We start from the raw sequence: 16,839 nt of genomic DNA on the forward strand, positions 1-16,839 counted from the left end.
GGCAACCGAGATGGTGATGTCTTCATACCTGAGTGGTCCTGGTAAGGCACTCGGAGTATGGGGGTGTTAAAAACGGCTCTTAACTTCATCAATATATCATCCAAGTCCTACGGTGTAAGGAGTTAATTCGGAAACCCAGATAAAAGGTTCATATACAACATGTCTTCGATCAATTCTTCATAAAGATCTTTCGGATGTAGCTACCTGGTCTAGTTTTTTTTTTAAAAAAAAAAAAAAAAAAAAAAAAAAAAAATATTGTGAGACCGTCTTGCATAAAATTTGCTCGATTGTTTTAGTTTTAATCAGCCATCCCACAAGACCCCAACCCCGCCCCTTCCCCTTGGTGCCTCTCTCTTCATTTGAGAACAACCCACCACATCAACAACCGCGCCACAACCGCTATTATTCATTTTCCAAGTAAGCTTTTCTTCAGTCTCTTCTTGTTCTTCTTCTTCTTCTTCTTCTTCCATTAATTACTGATCAGTCATTTTGTTTATCTTATTGTTTTCTTTAACCAAATTATCTGCAATTCTTATTCTCAAATCCATTTAAATCAATTTTACACAAATTAATGTTCATGTATGATCCTATTAATTTTTGAAAAAATATGATATTGGGTTAGTTTACTTTATTGTCTTGATCAAATTTTTTCAAAGTTTTGATTTTTTTTGGTTAATTGATTTATGGGGTTGTGTTTTAGTTTGTGAATTCGCAGGACAGTGAATAAAGAGGTGGGCATGAGCTAAAAATGACAGTTGTTGAGGGAACGATGGTTGATTCTAAGAAAAATCCGGCATTGTCGAATTTAAAGTACGCGGGTTTGAAGCGATTAGGGAGAAAGAACCCGTTTTTACGATATGGGCTTCCTCTTATTTCACTCACTGTTTTTGGAACAATTGGTCTTGGCCATATGTTGCAAGGAAGGTATTCACTTTTACTAAGTTGTTACTCTTAGTTCTCAATATATTTTGGCTATCGATGATGTCTTAGCCTAATGGTTCAGATGCAGTATTGTGGACATTAGGTCGCTTATTCGGATCTCCCATTTTCCTTGTATTGCTGCCCCTGTGGCACCTTTGATTCCAAAAGGAAAAACTCGATATATTTTGTGTGGACATTAGGTCGATAATTTGGATTCCCCATTCCCCTTGCATTGCTTTCCTTGTGGCTCCTTTGACTCCAAAAGTAAAGAAATGGCTAGGATTGTTAGTTCTCAATATGTTTTGTGGGGAATTGTTATTATCGATATAAATCTGTGTGAAACTATGTTATTCTTATGTAATTATATTTACTGATGTTCTAGTAGGTTGGTAGAGCTTGCTATACGAGCTTTAATACTAACATTCGTTCATAACTTCTGCTATATAGTCATTAATCAACTTCTGTTTTCTACTTCCACGATGGTCGTAGATTATTGTTTAAGACTTGATTAGTAGTCCTGGCCTCATCTCGTTCATGGTAATACAAATGCGGTTGACAAGAGTAAATTTGTCACAGTTGTTTGTCTCCTTGTAATTGATTTGATCTAATATATGATTGCTATTAAGAGCGTGGTTATGGGGGTGAGCGGGTTGGCCGGTTGGGAGAAGGATAGATGGTTGATTTCTATTGACGGCGTGAAAATGTGAAATGTGAAGGCGGAATGGAATTGATGGATCTTTCAGCCTTTTTTTTGAGTTGATAAATGCCTTCTTGAGTAGTTGAATCTTATATTATTGTGGAATTACTGAAACTTTTGCCTGAATGTGGATCCGGTTATGCTTCTTCATTGATTTGGCGGCATTTAATCCTACGAAAGGGAAAGTAATTTTGCTGTATATATTTGTTCGAGATGACTCACTAGTCACTACCAAATGAATGTAGCCATGAAAGTTTGGTTTTCAGAATATGACGGCAACAATGTATTTTTATAGCTCATTTCGTTTGAATGTTCAGTTTGTGCTACAAAAGCTTTTCTGTATCGTAAGATTACTCGTTTAAGATTCAAGTTTTAAAATTTGAAGGGTCTTTCAGTACGGTGTACTCATTAGTTACTCCTCCTCTGGGTTCTGGCTAGACTTGTCACTTTTTAACACAGAGCGAATTTGCAATTTTGTATTGCTTCTAGAGCGTGTTTCAAAAGGTTTACATTACCTCTTGATCTAAAATGTGTCGCTAATCAGTAATCACCAGAAATAACGCCCTGTGTGGTGTTTTCAGTCTGCTATGTACGGCTATTTATTGTTCTGTTTTATTGTATCAGGTAGTATAATTTAGAGCATAACTAATAACTATGTGTTTGTCGGAAATTCAGCAAGGATATCGCAAAAGTGAAAGACGATCATGAGTGGGAAATCATAGAGGAAAGAAAAGCCCTTTCGAGAACAGGACCTCTCAATGCTTATCAGCCTAAAAAGATTTCATTGGAGGATGAACTCAAGGTAATTGAACCTTGCTTCTTCATTTTATTGATTACCCAACCTTTGAATAACTCATAAAAAGGTTACCTCAACAAACACACTTGCTTTGAACTTGACAGGCGTTCCAGGAGAAAGTCGATATAAACAACTACGAGTACAAGAGCATTCCTCGGCCTGCTGATACTTCATCACACTAGTTATGATCTTCAGTTTTCAGTTGCTGTAACATCATGTCTCTTGGCATCAGGATTTCATGATTTGAGAATAATGTACGTTTTTGGCAGTTTTGGTCGAGGCCAGAGTGTCTAGTTACGATGTAATGTTTTTTGTGAACGATGATTTGGTAACATGATTAGAGAATAGTTTTGACAGCATTGATCGAGTTTTATTAGCAGTTTTCCGAGGATGGTTTGTGCAACTGAGGCAAAATGATGATAATACATTGCTGACCACTTTTACATGAACAAAAGTACACTAAAACACCCCCAAGTCCGGAACCAGGAACGAAAACTATTGTCATTTTAAACATATAACTTGCAAGTATTACAAAAAGGCTATTCATTCCAGAGGGGACATGTGAAGAGAATGTTGAGCCCCTAATCTCACAGAATTGACATAATCCCTGGGGCTATGAGCAGATAAACCCGGTAATGCTAGTCCTACTATCCTCACCAGTATCGAAACCCAGTTCTCTTTGAAGTCTAAACCGTGCATGTAATGCATTGTTAGTCCCCTGATCAACTCCCAGACTGCGTTCATGTATGCCGGAATCAGGTACCTTAACCCCAGAAGGTTCTTGTTTGGCTTCTCGTCTACTTTCTGCATATATACAGATCAGAAGAAAAAACAGCTAAGTAAATAATTATCTCTGTTTTTTTCAGATTAAAGTTTCTGAATTACAGCATCGGGCACCGCTTGAAAAATTTGACCCGAGATTAAAGGAAATGAAGCAGACCTGCTCAGAATAGAAGCTGTTGTAGTATAGGCATTCACCAAAATGCTTGTACAAGAATGTTTTGTCATCATAAGGTATTCGAGGCACACCGTCATTGCAGTAAACAACTCTGAAGTACCTCGCCTCAGGCTCACAGAGATGAGCTTTCATGAACCTCCCTAGTTCCCTGTCTCCAATCCTCGGCTGCCCGAATGTGTAGACGCCAAACAACCTACGCAACATTTCTGTCTCGCCATGTAAGACCAGCACGATTGGGAACAAGATCGCAAGGGCCCCACCTAAGCTGTGCCCAGTAACGACGAATTTTGCACTGCTATTTTCTGCCAATAACTCCTTCAGCTTGGTTCTTACAGCATGATAGGCTGTTAGTTGTCCCATATCCGATGAAGAGATTTGATCGACAGCAGAGACATCGTTCACTTGAAGGTTCTGCTGAAATGTTTTAGTATCATTTCGGTTACCTAAACCCAAGGCTTCTAAGAATCCCAAGTGAATTTTCCCGACTCCTGGGATCTCGTACCAAGAATAGTCGAAATCTGTACTCCAATCATTAGTATCAAAGGGCTCAGTGCCTCTGAAACTTATTATTATCAGATTAGCATCGACAGGCTTATCGCAGAAGATAAAGACTTGGGTAGACCTCTGCTGATGATATTCTGTTAAGATATACGACAAGAAAATCAAAGTAATTCAGTGAAACCAACAAAAGGGCGGAAAGTTTCAGAGATGTTACCATTCCAGCCATTGTAGAAATCCACAAAGTGCATCTGAACAAATTTTAATAACAAAATAAAAAAACCTTCATTAGTTACTCACTGCTGATTATTGATACCGGCGTTACCTCTGACTCAAAGCGTAAATTTTGAATAGAAAGCTTGCCTTCCAACTATTAACGACAACTTCTTTAACGAGAACAACATTTTCATAAGCTAACTTGGAAGCCATAATGCAGAGGTCCATAAGAGACTTGTTCCTCATCATAATTCTCCCCTCAAAACGATCAGTCTCATACAAGTTAATGCGACCATCCAAATGTCCGATTGCGCTTATGAAAGTTGATGTTTCTCTTTGTGGAAGTATCAGCTTTCCTGCACTTCTCCACAATCTCATTTTGTTTAGTACTCCTCCAAAGTTCTAACCAGCATGAATGTCAATTATAATGAAATTTACTTGCTCACTGCCCAGGACAAATGATTGCCTTATTAGACGAATCAGATCCATTTACTTACTTTTGATAAACCACCCCCACTCGTATCGGATATACCCATATAATCATACCCCAGCGTCAAAAGCACACAATTTACGACCAAGGCCGTCTAATGAATTTAAGAGTTCCGATTCCCAAAAGACTGTTTGAGGCTCCATATAACAGAAAAAACCTTTCTGTAGTAGATGGTACTGAAACATAGACATTAAACTACTCCAACTGTCCCGATCATTTGTTTACGTATTCCAGTTATTTATTTACCTTTTTATATTAAGAATATTTTCGAAGGGTAATTTGAACATCCAACTAACCTAAAGTCCACTTGTCACTCAACAACAAGGACACCCTCAAATGATCCCCTAATATCTCCTTAGTCTTTGTGCTAAAACCAAAGGTAAGCAAATAACCGAACGGAGGAAAGTAGCAAATTAGACTCTAAAATGTTTGTGCTAACTCATGCAAACGAGTCTGAGCTACACCCAAATAGAGGAGAGAGAGTTCCCTTCATAAGTTCATAAAGGTTCACTCTAAAACCAAATAACAATAGAGAGCTTATATAATGGTAAACTCTCCTTTTGTATCCATGCGGAACACTCATATATATGTGGAAGCCAATTTACGACATACCAAGAATGAAAATTCCATCAAAAATTACGTCGCAAAAATTTAAAATAGTCAATTAAGATTCAAGAAGAAGAAGAGATGAAATATACCTTGTAACAAATTGAATACAAAACCAAGAAAGTCCCCATTAAGAATGAAGAGATTAAGCAAGAAATCAACCAAGTAACCAAACCACTTCAATGGTTTACTAAACAACCTTAACAACTTCATCATTATAACTGATACAACTATCACCCATCTATGATCCTTCCCACCTTCAAACAATCCCCTATAATCTTCATTAAAACCTTCATAATAATTACTACTATTATTAGTAATAGTAATATTATTATTAGTAATAGTAATAATATTAGTAATAGTATTATTATTGTTATTATTATTATTAAGATTAATTTGTATAAACTTGGAGCCACTTAAATAATCATCATTTCTCCAAAATTTCCATAAGTCACTAATTGAAGCTGTTTCTGGCCGTAGGATTAAGTATTTCCACTCATCCATGTAAATACAATAGAGATGATGTATTATTGTCAAAAAAAAAAACAATAGAGATGATGTTTTTAGTTTTTCTTTTGTGTTGTAAATTATGAGGGACAAAGATATTGATGTGATTAAATGATATTTTTGTTTACGCTATTATTATATAATCAAGTGAGTGAAGTGTTACGGTGATAGATCTGGTGATATTGTCACGTGTACTAATGGTACTCAACTTCTCTTCTCGTGCTTACACCATAGAGGTGGTCAGGTGGTCAAATGCGGGTTTGGTCAAACGCGGATTAAACTTGTATGATTTTTTTGGCCCACGGTCATGCAGGTTTGTCGGCTTGGGTGGTGGGCCGTGGGGGGTTTGGATCGAAATTTTGTAATTTTTGGAAAATAATGAGTCTCGTCCCGTTCATAAACAACTCTATTATAGCTATATAAAATAGGTTGAATGTGATTCGGATACAACTGGTTCAGATTTATATGAGTACTAGTATTGATGCCCGGCTTCGCCCGGACTACCTCTATTTACCATTAATTTTTTTTTTCATTAAATAAAATTACTTGAAATTGCATAATCCATACATTTATCATTAATATATTTCTCTATGACATATCCTAAAATTACGATGAAATAAATTTTGAGACAAATTCACTACTCCCGCTATTAATATTTTACTCTTATAAATGAAAGATTAGTAATAACATTTCACTACTTGCCCGTAATCATTGTTACTTTCACTACTCCCGCCGTAATTATTGTTACTGTCACTACTATCGCATTAATATTAATAATTTCAGTACTCCCGCCTCCCGCCGTAATTATTGTTACTTTCACTATTGCCGCATTAATATTGATTATTTCACTACTCCCGTTGTTGTTTCTACCACTTTCACTAATCTCGCTGATAATATTGTTACTTTTACTATTCAAATGAGTGATTACTATCATATACCTATATCCAATGTTACTACAATTCTTTTCTTTACTAACGAAATTACTTCTACTACTTAGGCATGCAATTTTAAGAGGATTATATATTTATATAAATATATTACATATATGCATTAAATCAAATCGAAAGAATTATGCAATATTATATATTATGGAATCTAACTTGAATTATTTATAACCTACTTATATTATATTTTTGTATGTTAAATAATTAACATCTCTATACATCTAATAAACTATAAAGTTTAACAAAATTGCATAGATTTTAAATTTAATATATAATTTTATGATGATAATAATTAATACCATAAGCGTGTATGTTTATACTAATTAATTATTTTATTTTAAGAAAATTGACCACCTTCCCGTATTCTATAAATATTTAGGAAAATTACCAGGCATCTTCTTTCTTTTAGTCTCCTTGAAATTGACCATCTTAATTCATTATTTTATTTTAAGGAAATTGACCATCTTAATCAATTATTTTATTTTAAGGAAATTGACCATGTTTATGAAAATTATCAAACTTCTATAAAATTTAATTTTAACCCAAACTATATAATATTTGCATTGAGATCCCTTAATCGGGTCCATCACACGGTGCTATTGATTTTAAACTATATAGTATAATTAGTTTGTATAACTTTCTTTAATTACATTGAAATCCCTTGGTTTCTGGATTTAATATATAGTATTGATGTATTTAGATATGGCCAATGTGGCGGGCTAGCTCGGCCTAATTCGGGTCAGCCCTCCATATCCGACCAATTTTCAACCAGCCTGACAGCTCATGTGCTACCCTAGCCCAGCCTGTCCCCCTACTAGAGCCGAGCCAAAGCCAAGAATTGCAGTTTAGCTTGGCCCCGTTAAAACAGAAACAAAATTGTTCCGGGTGTAATTCCAGAGCAGATATTTGTTACCACTCGTGGCTTGTAGAATGACGTCTTTGCTTGAGTCCTCCTTTGACCTCTCCTGAAACGATGAACAAACTGAGGGCTCGGCTTTGGCCGAGCGTACTCACTCCGACGCTCAAGTCAGTAAACTTAAAGGATTAAGTATGTGTTGCTTGGCTAAGTATATTGTAGAGAGATAAGGAAGATATTAACAGATGAATAGTGATTCTTAGGTTAAATTGTGGATCCTTTCCTCAATGAGGGTTGAGGAGTATTTATAAACTTTCACCTTTTGTCACGTAGTGGCCAAGTGGCTAGCAGGCGGAAAGACCGTTCTACCCTCGGCCGATGGACCCATGGCAGGCCGGCCGAGGGGTCTCGGATACGAGTATTCGGATATGTGCCCCGGCGGGCTGGTAGCCATGCCGAGACCCAGGTGACAGGCCGATGGGCTGCATCGGCTAGGCTGTCTAAGTCGTTGACTTTGCTGTGGACATCTTTGACTTTGCTCAATATGTTGACTTGGTCAGCGGTGCAGAATATGCCCCATCAATTTGCCCCCAGCGTAGTCTATGCCGTGGTATGGGCTCCGATGTACGTTGAGCGTATATTCTGCGCAAGTACTGTGCAAAAATATTTCTGCATCGGCTTCTTAAGTTTACTGACTTGAGCGTCGGAGTGAGTACGCTCGGCCAAAGCCGAGCCCTCAGTTTGTTCATCGTTTCAGGAGAGGTCAAAGGAGGACTCAAGCAAAGACGTCATTCTACAAGGCACGAGTGGTAACAATACTTGCTCTGGAATTACACCCGGAACAAAAATAAACCGTCCTATGTGGGTCGAGCCTAGGATTAACTCACGTTTCGAGAGTAGGTGTAGTCCAATCATCCGTTTATTTAAGTGTTAAATTAATACTCTCTCCCATCTAGGGGAAATGGATCCTCTCCATTTCCTTTCTTTCAATTTCTCTCACAATCTATTTAAATAATAATTTCCCCTCTTATCCTCATTTTCTTTAATTTTTATGCGTAAATTTAGAACCGTTAGATATTGTCAAAATACGATCAAGACCATTGATAAGAACTTGCTTCTCCATTTCTTTTTAGGAAACAGAGAGAAAATGGACTCCTAGGGAGGGAGCACATGTATTAAGAAAAATTGGAAAAAGGGTAGTATTGGAAATATAGTAGGGTCACTTGCAAATTAATTAAAAGAGGGCCACAAATATGATGGCATTGTATGTAAATAATAAGAGCGTATGAGGGGTCTTTAGTAATGTTTTTTTTTTACCAAAAAAAGGAATGACTAGTTTGGTTTGAATGGTACGAATAAGGTAAGTGTTACCTTTGGTTTGGATGCGAGGGAGTACTTACAATGAATAAAAAAGGTAACAAATGGTTTGACATATGGAGTATATATGTAATATAGTAGCACAAATTCTCATTTGTGACGGCGCTATCCGTCGCAAACTTGCGATGGATCGAATACATACCATATTAGATGAAAAAATGAACCGGGTAAAAGGTGCAAGTGGCTGACAAAAAAAATGAGATAGGCAGACTATTGTGTACCTCACATGTACTTCACCATTATTTTAATAACAATTATTTGCCTTTACACTATTGCATTTAATGCAATTGTCTCCGACTCCCATCATCATAAACACAAATTCTCATTGAAGACATGACATATCCGTCACAAGCTGAAGACGGATACCATTTTACCTCACAATGTACCCACTTTTTCTCTCTCTGCAACACTATTCATGTGGTCCCCTTTCTCCACTAACCAATTTTGTTACCATTTTATCTCACAAAATATCCGTCACAAATGATAACCCGTCACAATGGAGACCAATTGCATCATAAATCACCTCCATATTTTCCTTCCTTCCGTTGTTAATCGGTCCACTCATCCATTTTTCATCTCATTTTTCATTCTTTACATCCCAAAATCTCTTAAAAATCACATTTTAACATTCACAAAATTTGTAAAAAAAATTATTATCAAAACAAAAACAACAACTTGTAAGAAATAAAATGGTGGACGAGCTGCCCCATGTCTCTACAAGAAAAACCGTAGCAAAGAAAACACCACATAAGAAGAATATTAGAAAAACGATGCATGCAAGTGTCGAGCCCAAAGAAGGTATTTTAAATTTCAGTATTCAACTTTTGATTTCATATGTGTTGTTGTTTTTGGGTCATTTTAGGGTTTGTTGTTCATTTTTTGGTTGATCATAGTTGAAATTTTTGTTTGAATGTGAATAGGAGCGATAATAGGATTTGTTGTTATTTCAGATTTTTTTGGTGTTTTAATTTTGGCTTTTTCATTTTTACGGATTTTTTTGCTGTTTTAATTTTGGTTTATTTCGTATCCTATTACATTTCAACTTAATTTAATATGGTCCATTATGTTTATAGACTTGGACACTTTTTTTATTAATTGTGAGTATAACTTAGTTTAATTAATCATTATAAGTGAACATATAACTGAGAATGATAACATATAGAATTAAACTGTCAACAGGGAGACCAGCTTAGGCCTTAGGGAAGTTCTCGAGTACTATAATATGTAACCAATTATCAACTGTTTGTGACCCTTTCTGACTTATGCATATATGGTGACATATTATATCGATGTGGTGACAATTTATACTTGTGAACTGTATTTGTGGAGTATATTTTGTGACCAATTTGTTTGGAAATGTTGCTAAACTGAGAGGTTCCATATTTTGTTACAAAGGGTACATTTTTATTACTACTTGTGGATATAACTTAATTTTATTGATTATTATTAATGTACGTATTAGTCAGGATGGTAACATATAAAGTTAAACTCTCAACATGTTGAACTGTTTAGTAAAGTTGTGGAGCATTATAAAATGTAATCAATTATCAAATGTTTGTGACCATTTCTTCCAGTTGTATTATGGTAACATTGTTCTCTTGACATGGTGACAGAATATATATTTCGATGTTTCATATCCAAATGAGTCCACACCTGAACCTGAACCTACCATTGAGTATCCCAAGTACAGTCAATGCTACACACGCATGACAATCAGAAGAGGTCAAAAGGTCGTGGGTGATGCTGCAAAAGGTGGAGGTCGTGCCAAGAAACAATAGTTTGGTGTTTTGGGAACTTGTTTTGGACATGCTTGATGGTTGTGTTAAAACTGTTGTTAATTAAATTGTATGTAAAACTATAACTTGTGTTTTGTGTTTTGGGGCACTTATTTTCAATATGTTACCATTTAAATCAGTGAATTAACTATCAACCTATGACATTGTATGTGTTAAGTAATGTTATCATTTTTGCACAAATTGTTACCATATTGAAATTGGTAACATAATGGATAAATATGTAAACAAGTTGTCATTCTTTGTGTATTACTTATGGTGGTGTATTTTACAAATTATGTTCATAAATTTTTTCAATATGTTACCATTTAAAAAAGGGAATTACCTATGACATTATATATGTTAAGTAATGTTCCAAAGTGTACAATCTGTTACCATTTTGAAGTTGGTAACCAATGGTAATGTATGCCTATAATGTTCACATCCTTATCGAATATGTTACCATTCTAAAAGCGGTAACATATTGGCAAATTATGCGGACATTATTTTGGGGACTATGCCGCCTGAAAGAACATGTCTAAACTAAAGTTCCCAAACATCAAACACAAGTTATAGTTTTATTTCAAACAACATGAACAATGTTTTAACACAACCATAAGATTTCTTAAAATTAAATCAAACATATTGTGAAATGTTACATATCCTGACTGAGTTAGTAACATTTTATACACATACATCCATATTACCATTTGTATTCTTACATGTTACCATTTTAATCAAATCTAATCAAAACATATCGTAAAATAGTTACAACCACCATTGCATTCTCATTGTTTTTCAGCGCTGCTTAGCCTCACCATCATTATTAGTTGCTGCACCATCACCCATGCCCGCCACACTTTTCTTCACCGCAACCTGGATGTAACTCTTTATGAACTTTGCGTCTAGCGGTTCATCTTCGAAAACGGCTTTTGATGCTCTATATCATCACAAAAAGCATACTATGTTACCATTTATGTTCAGAAATAAATTAAAATGGTTACAATTTATGAAAACATGCAACAAGTTAACATATTATAGACACATTGTAAGATGGTTGCATATTCTGACTAACATGTTAACATATTATAGACATACTCCCATGTATTCACTGTGTTCTTATATGTTACCAGCCTAAGATTGTTCAATTCTAATCAAACATTGTACAATGGTTACATTCACCGACTAATATGACAACATTCTGACTAATATGGTAACATAATGTAAAACATTTTATACAATGGTTAGATACACTGGCTAAGATAGTAACAGTTTATACACATACTCTCATGTCACCATTTGTATAAAATGTTTTACATTATGTTACCATATGTACGGAGTATATATATACCAAATAAAATACTACCTTCTTCTTCTTCTTCTTTGCTTTGATTTTTGCCATTAATCCTCACCCAAACTCTAAACAAAATTCAACAAGGAAGATGAAGATAAAATGAAGATGAAATATTGGTGTTTTGACGGAGAAATGAAGATAGAATGAAGATGAGGATGAATGCTTGTTGTTCTTGGTTTTGTGTTTTTGAAATGAAATGATGAAGATGAATTGTTTGTGTTCTTGGTTTCTTAAAATTCCTCTCGTAAAATGGAGTTTGAATTTTGAAAGAGTGGAGTTTTGAGTATGATGCGTAAAAATAAGGCATTTTCTGTAACACCCCCATCTACCAAGGAGCCTTAACAAGACCTTCCCTAGCAGATAAGGGCGTTACCATCTCGGTTGCCCGAGGACAGTAATAATCAAATGTCGATAAAAGAACAGTTATATTAATTACAAGTGATTTAAACCAAACAGACGATACAAAAGATACAACTCATGACTACTATCAGCTATGTGGAACTATCTCTGCCATGACTCGTGGTAGACTCATCCCTCCAAGTACCCAGCTATGATCCATACATCAACCTGCTAAGACTGACTGCTCACCATAGTGGATCACGACAGACACAACACACGAAGACAACACAACAACGCCACACAAGGTCAGTAACTGAGGTAACAAGCACAAAAGCAGACACAACAAAATACCGCAATTAACACACACCACCTCCTCCAACCAACCACACATCTCCGACTGCCCGAAGGTCCAGTCCTGCTAGTGGGGGACCGCAGCCGTTCCCACATAAGCCGCGCTCATCTAATCCGAGCGATAACCTATGTTCCTTAATGTGCACATCCCCTTCTGTGGCGGGTTCCACATAGGGCGAATTAAGGGCGTGAAGCCACTCCTGCAAGTGACTCCACTCAGCCGAGGACGCACCTCGAGAACCACAGAAAAAAAACCACAACCAACCACGGACAGCAACAACCAATCTACAACTACAACAACGACACTAAACCAACCATACAACAACAAAAGACACTCTAGACAACCAACAACACTGAGTAGGAAGACCTACTTTTAGCAAACCGCAACGATTTCGCGCACGACCATAAGACAACAAGCAACCACCAAAACCACATATAACAACCAGCATAACCATCTATTACTACTACTATAACCATACTGAAATCAAGGAAGACGATGATGATGATGACAACATACCTACGCAAAGCAATCCGGCGTCAAGACCGCTACCCGACTCAAGTATCCCATCCTTATCGTGTAACCACTCTCAAAGGCCTCAAGGAGATGAACCATGGTGAAGTAGAAGTGAAATGACGGCATCTATGTTTAGGAAGAAAGGTGGGGAAATGATTTGAGTTTCTCGATTTCACGATTTATAATTCCCCGCTGAACTCACGTTACTCGATCAAGTAACCCACTTACTCGATCGAGTGGCCTCTACTCGATCGAGTGCCCAAGCTACTCGATCGAGTAGCCTCCGCTAGATCGAGTGACACGAACTCTAAAGCCCACAACGTCACAAGGTTTAACTCGCAAGGTTTCCGAAGGTTAAAATAGGTGTCTAAGGTCAGTCAAAGGGTCTCTAAAAGGACGGGTATTACAGTCTTCCCCCCTTAAAAAGAACTTCGTCCCCGAAGTTTAACTCACCCTCCCCTCGACACAGGGCAAAGCGACCAAGGTAACCTGCCACTAACCATCCCGACAAGGGCCAACACAACCGTTCATGAATACCACCCCGATATGAATGTTCATCAACCATCATCATTATCTACCTTAGCACACATCACACAACACGACTTTCTCTCAAGTCATCAAACTTCCCATCGAATCACCAAACATGCATTACATAAAAGAACAACCATCTCGACTATCACTGCACTTATCTATGTCATTACCCAAATATAAACCAACACGACTATAAATTTATTCCTCCATCAACTACTTGTCAACACTAAGCTATTCATCTAAATCACTTGTCAACAATCATTTGTTATCAAACACCCGAAAGTAGTAGATTATCGCTCATTTACACACAAACAACATACCATTCAACCATATAACAACTTTGTGAACAATTACATGGAAACGAAATACAACAACATGATAATTTAATCAACAATTGCCAACAATTATACAATAACCACTGCCAATTACTCAAACAACTACTTAAAATTGTAGATACTTCATTTCTGCACCCCCCGCAAACCACCCGGTGATGATTGGGCCGCATGTTTGGTACGCGGAACAATTTGTGACAGTTCGTAAGTTTATCGTCAAGTGATAGCTCAAACACTTGTGTCTACCTCTTAAATGTCATCTACGTGCCGATACGGTCGTGTTGGCAGTAATTAGAGTACATTTGGAGTCCGGGTCAAAAAACCGTCTTCATTTTCTAAAACCGAGTCGAATGTTGGAATGTTAGGATATTTCTATTCCATATTTTACAATCTTTTAATCTTTGGCAAATAATTTCCCGTAATATTCACACAAAATATTAAGGAAAACAAGATTAATCCGTTATTCCATAACCAAAACACGGAAATCTTTCTTCCGCAGGAGGAAACCACTTGGGAAAGGACGCGCAGCAAGTCTTTGCGCCTCTTCTAAGAGACGCGATTACTGCTTTGTGCCTCTTCCCAAGTCCTTTTCTGCGTATTTTTCGTATCTTTTTCATATCTTTTCGAGATTCACTTCCAAAGTTTCTCCGAAAACCCTACTTCCTCCGTGTGATTAGTATAAATAGAGACCTTCGGTATCACATATTTCTCATGCGAGTGTCCGCCCTTCTCTTCTCCCTTTGCATTCTAGACCACGTTCTTACTTTTTGGCGTCTACGTGCTTGAACATTCGACCACGTAAGCTCGGATCCTTCTGAGTACCAACCTCGTTTTGCATGACCTACCAATTTGACCAACTCCACAATAATCAACTTTAATCAATCTGTTTAATCTCCTCTTACGAGGGCACTTTCGTCTACATTCGAGTCGAGCATCACTAAACGTATACTTAGTTCATCTCGTTTCGTCAAACATGTAAGTCTGAGGGTGTAAATCCCTATTTTATTTATTGTTATTTATTTATTGTAATCATATTGTAAGATTTATGTCGAAAGTATTCTTAAAACCGATTTGTAAAACCATGTTTTAAAACCCTTTTTACGGATTATCAGAAGACAGACGTCGAGAAAGGACGCAAAGAATCGCTGCGCCTCTTCGAAGGGACGCAGCACCTGCTGCGCCTCTTCGTGAGGCTGCCGCAGTTCCTGCTTCCTTTCTTCTTCCTTCGTCCTTTGATGATTCGTTTGTTTAATTTGTTTTTCAATTGTTCATTATTTATTGACGCAACTTAAGCATAATAATTCTGACATGTAATATATCCATCATCATTAGTAATTAATTCGTCATTAAATTCCCGACTTAAATCCCTTATAATCCATATTTGCGGGTTTTCGTCATTAAAATCAAACTCGGGTTTTAGAGGTTCGATTTGTTCATATTGAACCTCTGGAATTCGTCATTGATATATTTTTCACCTTTTGTTCATCGTCACCATCATTAATTCATCATTAATAATCTGTTTAATCTAATTAATTCGTTAGTTCATTAATTTGCTAATTAATCTTTGTTAATCTTGTAATTAATTCGTTCTAATTTCGTTCCATCCATGCTTACTGTTTTTATGACCATCAATCATATGTAAATAACATGCTAATCACTTTCATCCGAGTCAAATAATATTAATCAAGCATTAAAATCACCAACAAATGTTAACGACTTGCAATTCCGGCTTCACAGCCAGAACTGAGCCAAGGAACAGACGCAACAACTGCTGCGCCTCTTCCAAAGGATGCAGCTCTGCTGCGTCTGTTCCTGGTTGATTTCTGTCTCTGAACTCCCGTTTTGCCTCGACCTAGTTTATTAGTTACGTATTTAATTTTTCTACTATCCGTATTATCACCCTAATTCCTGTTCATTTGTTTATTCTTTCCTTTCCAAATTATCCGTTTTAAAAGTATTTTCGACATAAACCAATTAATCCGATGTAATCATCATTGTAATTTTCTTTATTGCATTTATTGTATTCCTTTATTGTATCACTTGTATGCCTTCACATGTAATTAACTTAAATCCCGACTTTGACATTAATTGCATGATAAATTAATTGTTCACCAACTTAGTTAATTCTCACATGCTAGGATTAACTTATTGGATGTTGCATTGCATGCATATAATCGACAATATATCGAGTATAGACAATCTTCCCTAATCATTAGTAGAGGCCGCTATCGAGGCGGGCGAGATTAGGTGTTCGATCAAAAGAGCTTCCTAATACGTACCCTCACCCCTTACTCCAGATCTCTGTGAACATCCGTGTTCATTGGCATCCACGAGAGTCATTCTAGACATAGAATGCTAAGGGTAACGAGTTCTTGGTGTTCATGTCACTACTTTGTGTCTTGACATGGCATGAGGTATTCGAACGGTTTCCAATTTTCCACAATAAATTGGTGGCGACTACACAAATGCAAACGCGTCCACAGTTTGGCGACTCCGCTGGGGATAATACACTTACGTGTAGCCAAAATGGTGAAACTTGAACAAGGTTAGGGAATAGTTTGTACAAGACAATTGTCGGTTTTCATAACTCGGTCTTCCTAGATCGTTTATTCGGCCTTCCTAGGCCCAACCTAACCCATTCGACCAATCGTCCCGTCTAAACGGTCCAAATTCTTATTTGGGCTTAAGGATGGATAGCGATTGGCGTCATCCATACCATGATGCTTACTCTTGTTTGTATCAAGGACTTTCACTACTTGAGGAAATGGACTAGGAATCGG

At 36.8% G+C, this 16,839-nt stretch overlaps 2 protein-coding genes across 3 annotated transcripts; one reads left to right on the forward strand and one right to left on the reverse strand.

The window, feature by feature from the left end:
* Positions 1-283: 283 nt before the first annotated feature.
* LOC141638047 (uncharacterized) lies at positions 284-2,800 on the forward strand. The gene is made up of 4 exons (XM_074447497.1): positions 284-417; positions 701-924; positions 2,294-2,420; positions 2,519-2,800. Exons 2-4 carry the CDS (start codon positions 749-751, stop codon positions 2,594-2,596), a joined length of 381 nt encoding a protein of 126 aa, XP_074303598.1. The 5' UTR covers positions 284-417; positions 701-748; the 3' UTR covers positions 2,597-2,800.
* A 100-nt stretch (positions 2,801-2,900) lies between these two features.
* Positions 2,901-5,817, reverse strand: LOC141638046 (triacylglycerol lipase OBL1). Of its 2 annotated transcripts, XM_074447495.1 has the most exons (5): positions 5,275-5,817; positions 4,234-4,442; positions 4,088-4,121; positions 3,355-4,010; positions 2,901-3,218 (listed from the first exon to the last, which is right to left on the reverse strand). In XM_074447495.1, exons 1-5 carry the CDS (start codon positions 5,684-5,686, stop codon positions 2,958-2,960), a joined length of 1,572 nt encoding a protein of 523 aa, XP_074303596.1. In that variant the 5' UTR covers positions 5,687-5,817; the 3' UTR covers positions 2,901-2,957. The 2 variants fall into 2 exon arrangements, with proteins under 2 accessions (XP_074303596.1, XP_074303597.1); XM_074447496.1 differs by lacking the exons at positions 4,088-4,121; positions 4,234-4,442 and having other exon boundaries at positions 5,275-5,815.
* Between the last annotated feature and the right edge of the window lie 11,022 nt (positions 5,818-16,839).

This window comes from Silene latifolia, unplaced genomic scaffold (genome assembly GCF_048544455.1).
Source record: "Silene latifolia isolate original U9 population unplaced genomic scaffold, ASM4854445v1 scaffold_167, whole genome shotgun sequence".
NCBI lineage: Eukaryota > Viridiplantae > Streptophyta > Magnoliopsida > Caryophyllales > Caryophyllaceae > Silene > Silene latifolia.

Coding starts and splice junctions, on each gene's coding strand:
- LOC141638047 (XM_074447497.1), top strand. CDS start 749: ATGACAGTTGTTGAGGGAACGATGGTTGATTCTAAGAAAAATCCGGCA. Junction 925..2,293: donor GGCCATATGTTGCAAGGAAG/GTATTCACTTTT, acceptor TCGGAAATTCAG/CAAGGATATCGCAAAAGTGA. Junction 2,421..2,518: donor CATTGGAGGATGAACTCAAG/GTAATTGAACCT, acceptor TGAACTTGACAG/GCGTTCCAGGAGAAAGTCGA.
- LOC141638046 (XM_074447495.1), bottom strand. CDS start 5,686: ATGGATGAGTGGAAATACTTAATCCTACGGCCAGAAACAGCTTCAATT. Junction 4,443..5,274: donor TGTATTCAATTTGTTACAAG/GTATATTTCATC, acceptor GGAGAAGTGCAG/GAAAGCTGATACTTCCACAA. Junction 4,011..4,087: donor TTTCTACAATGGCTGGAATG/GTAACATCTCTG, acceptor ATATCTTAACAG/AATATCATCAGCAGAGGTCT.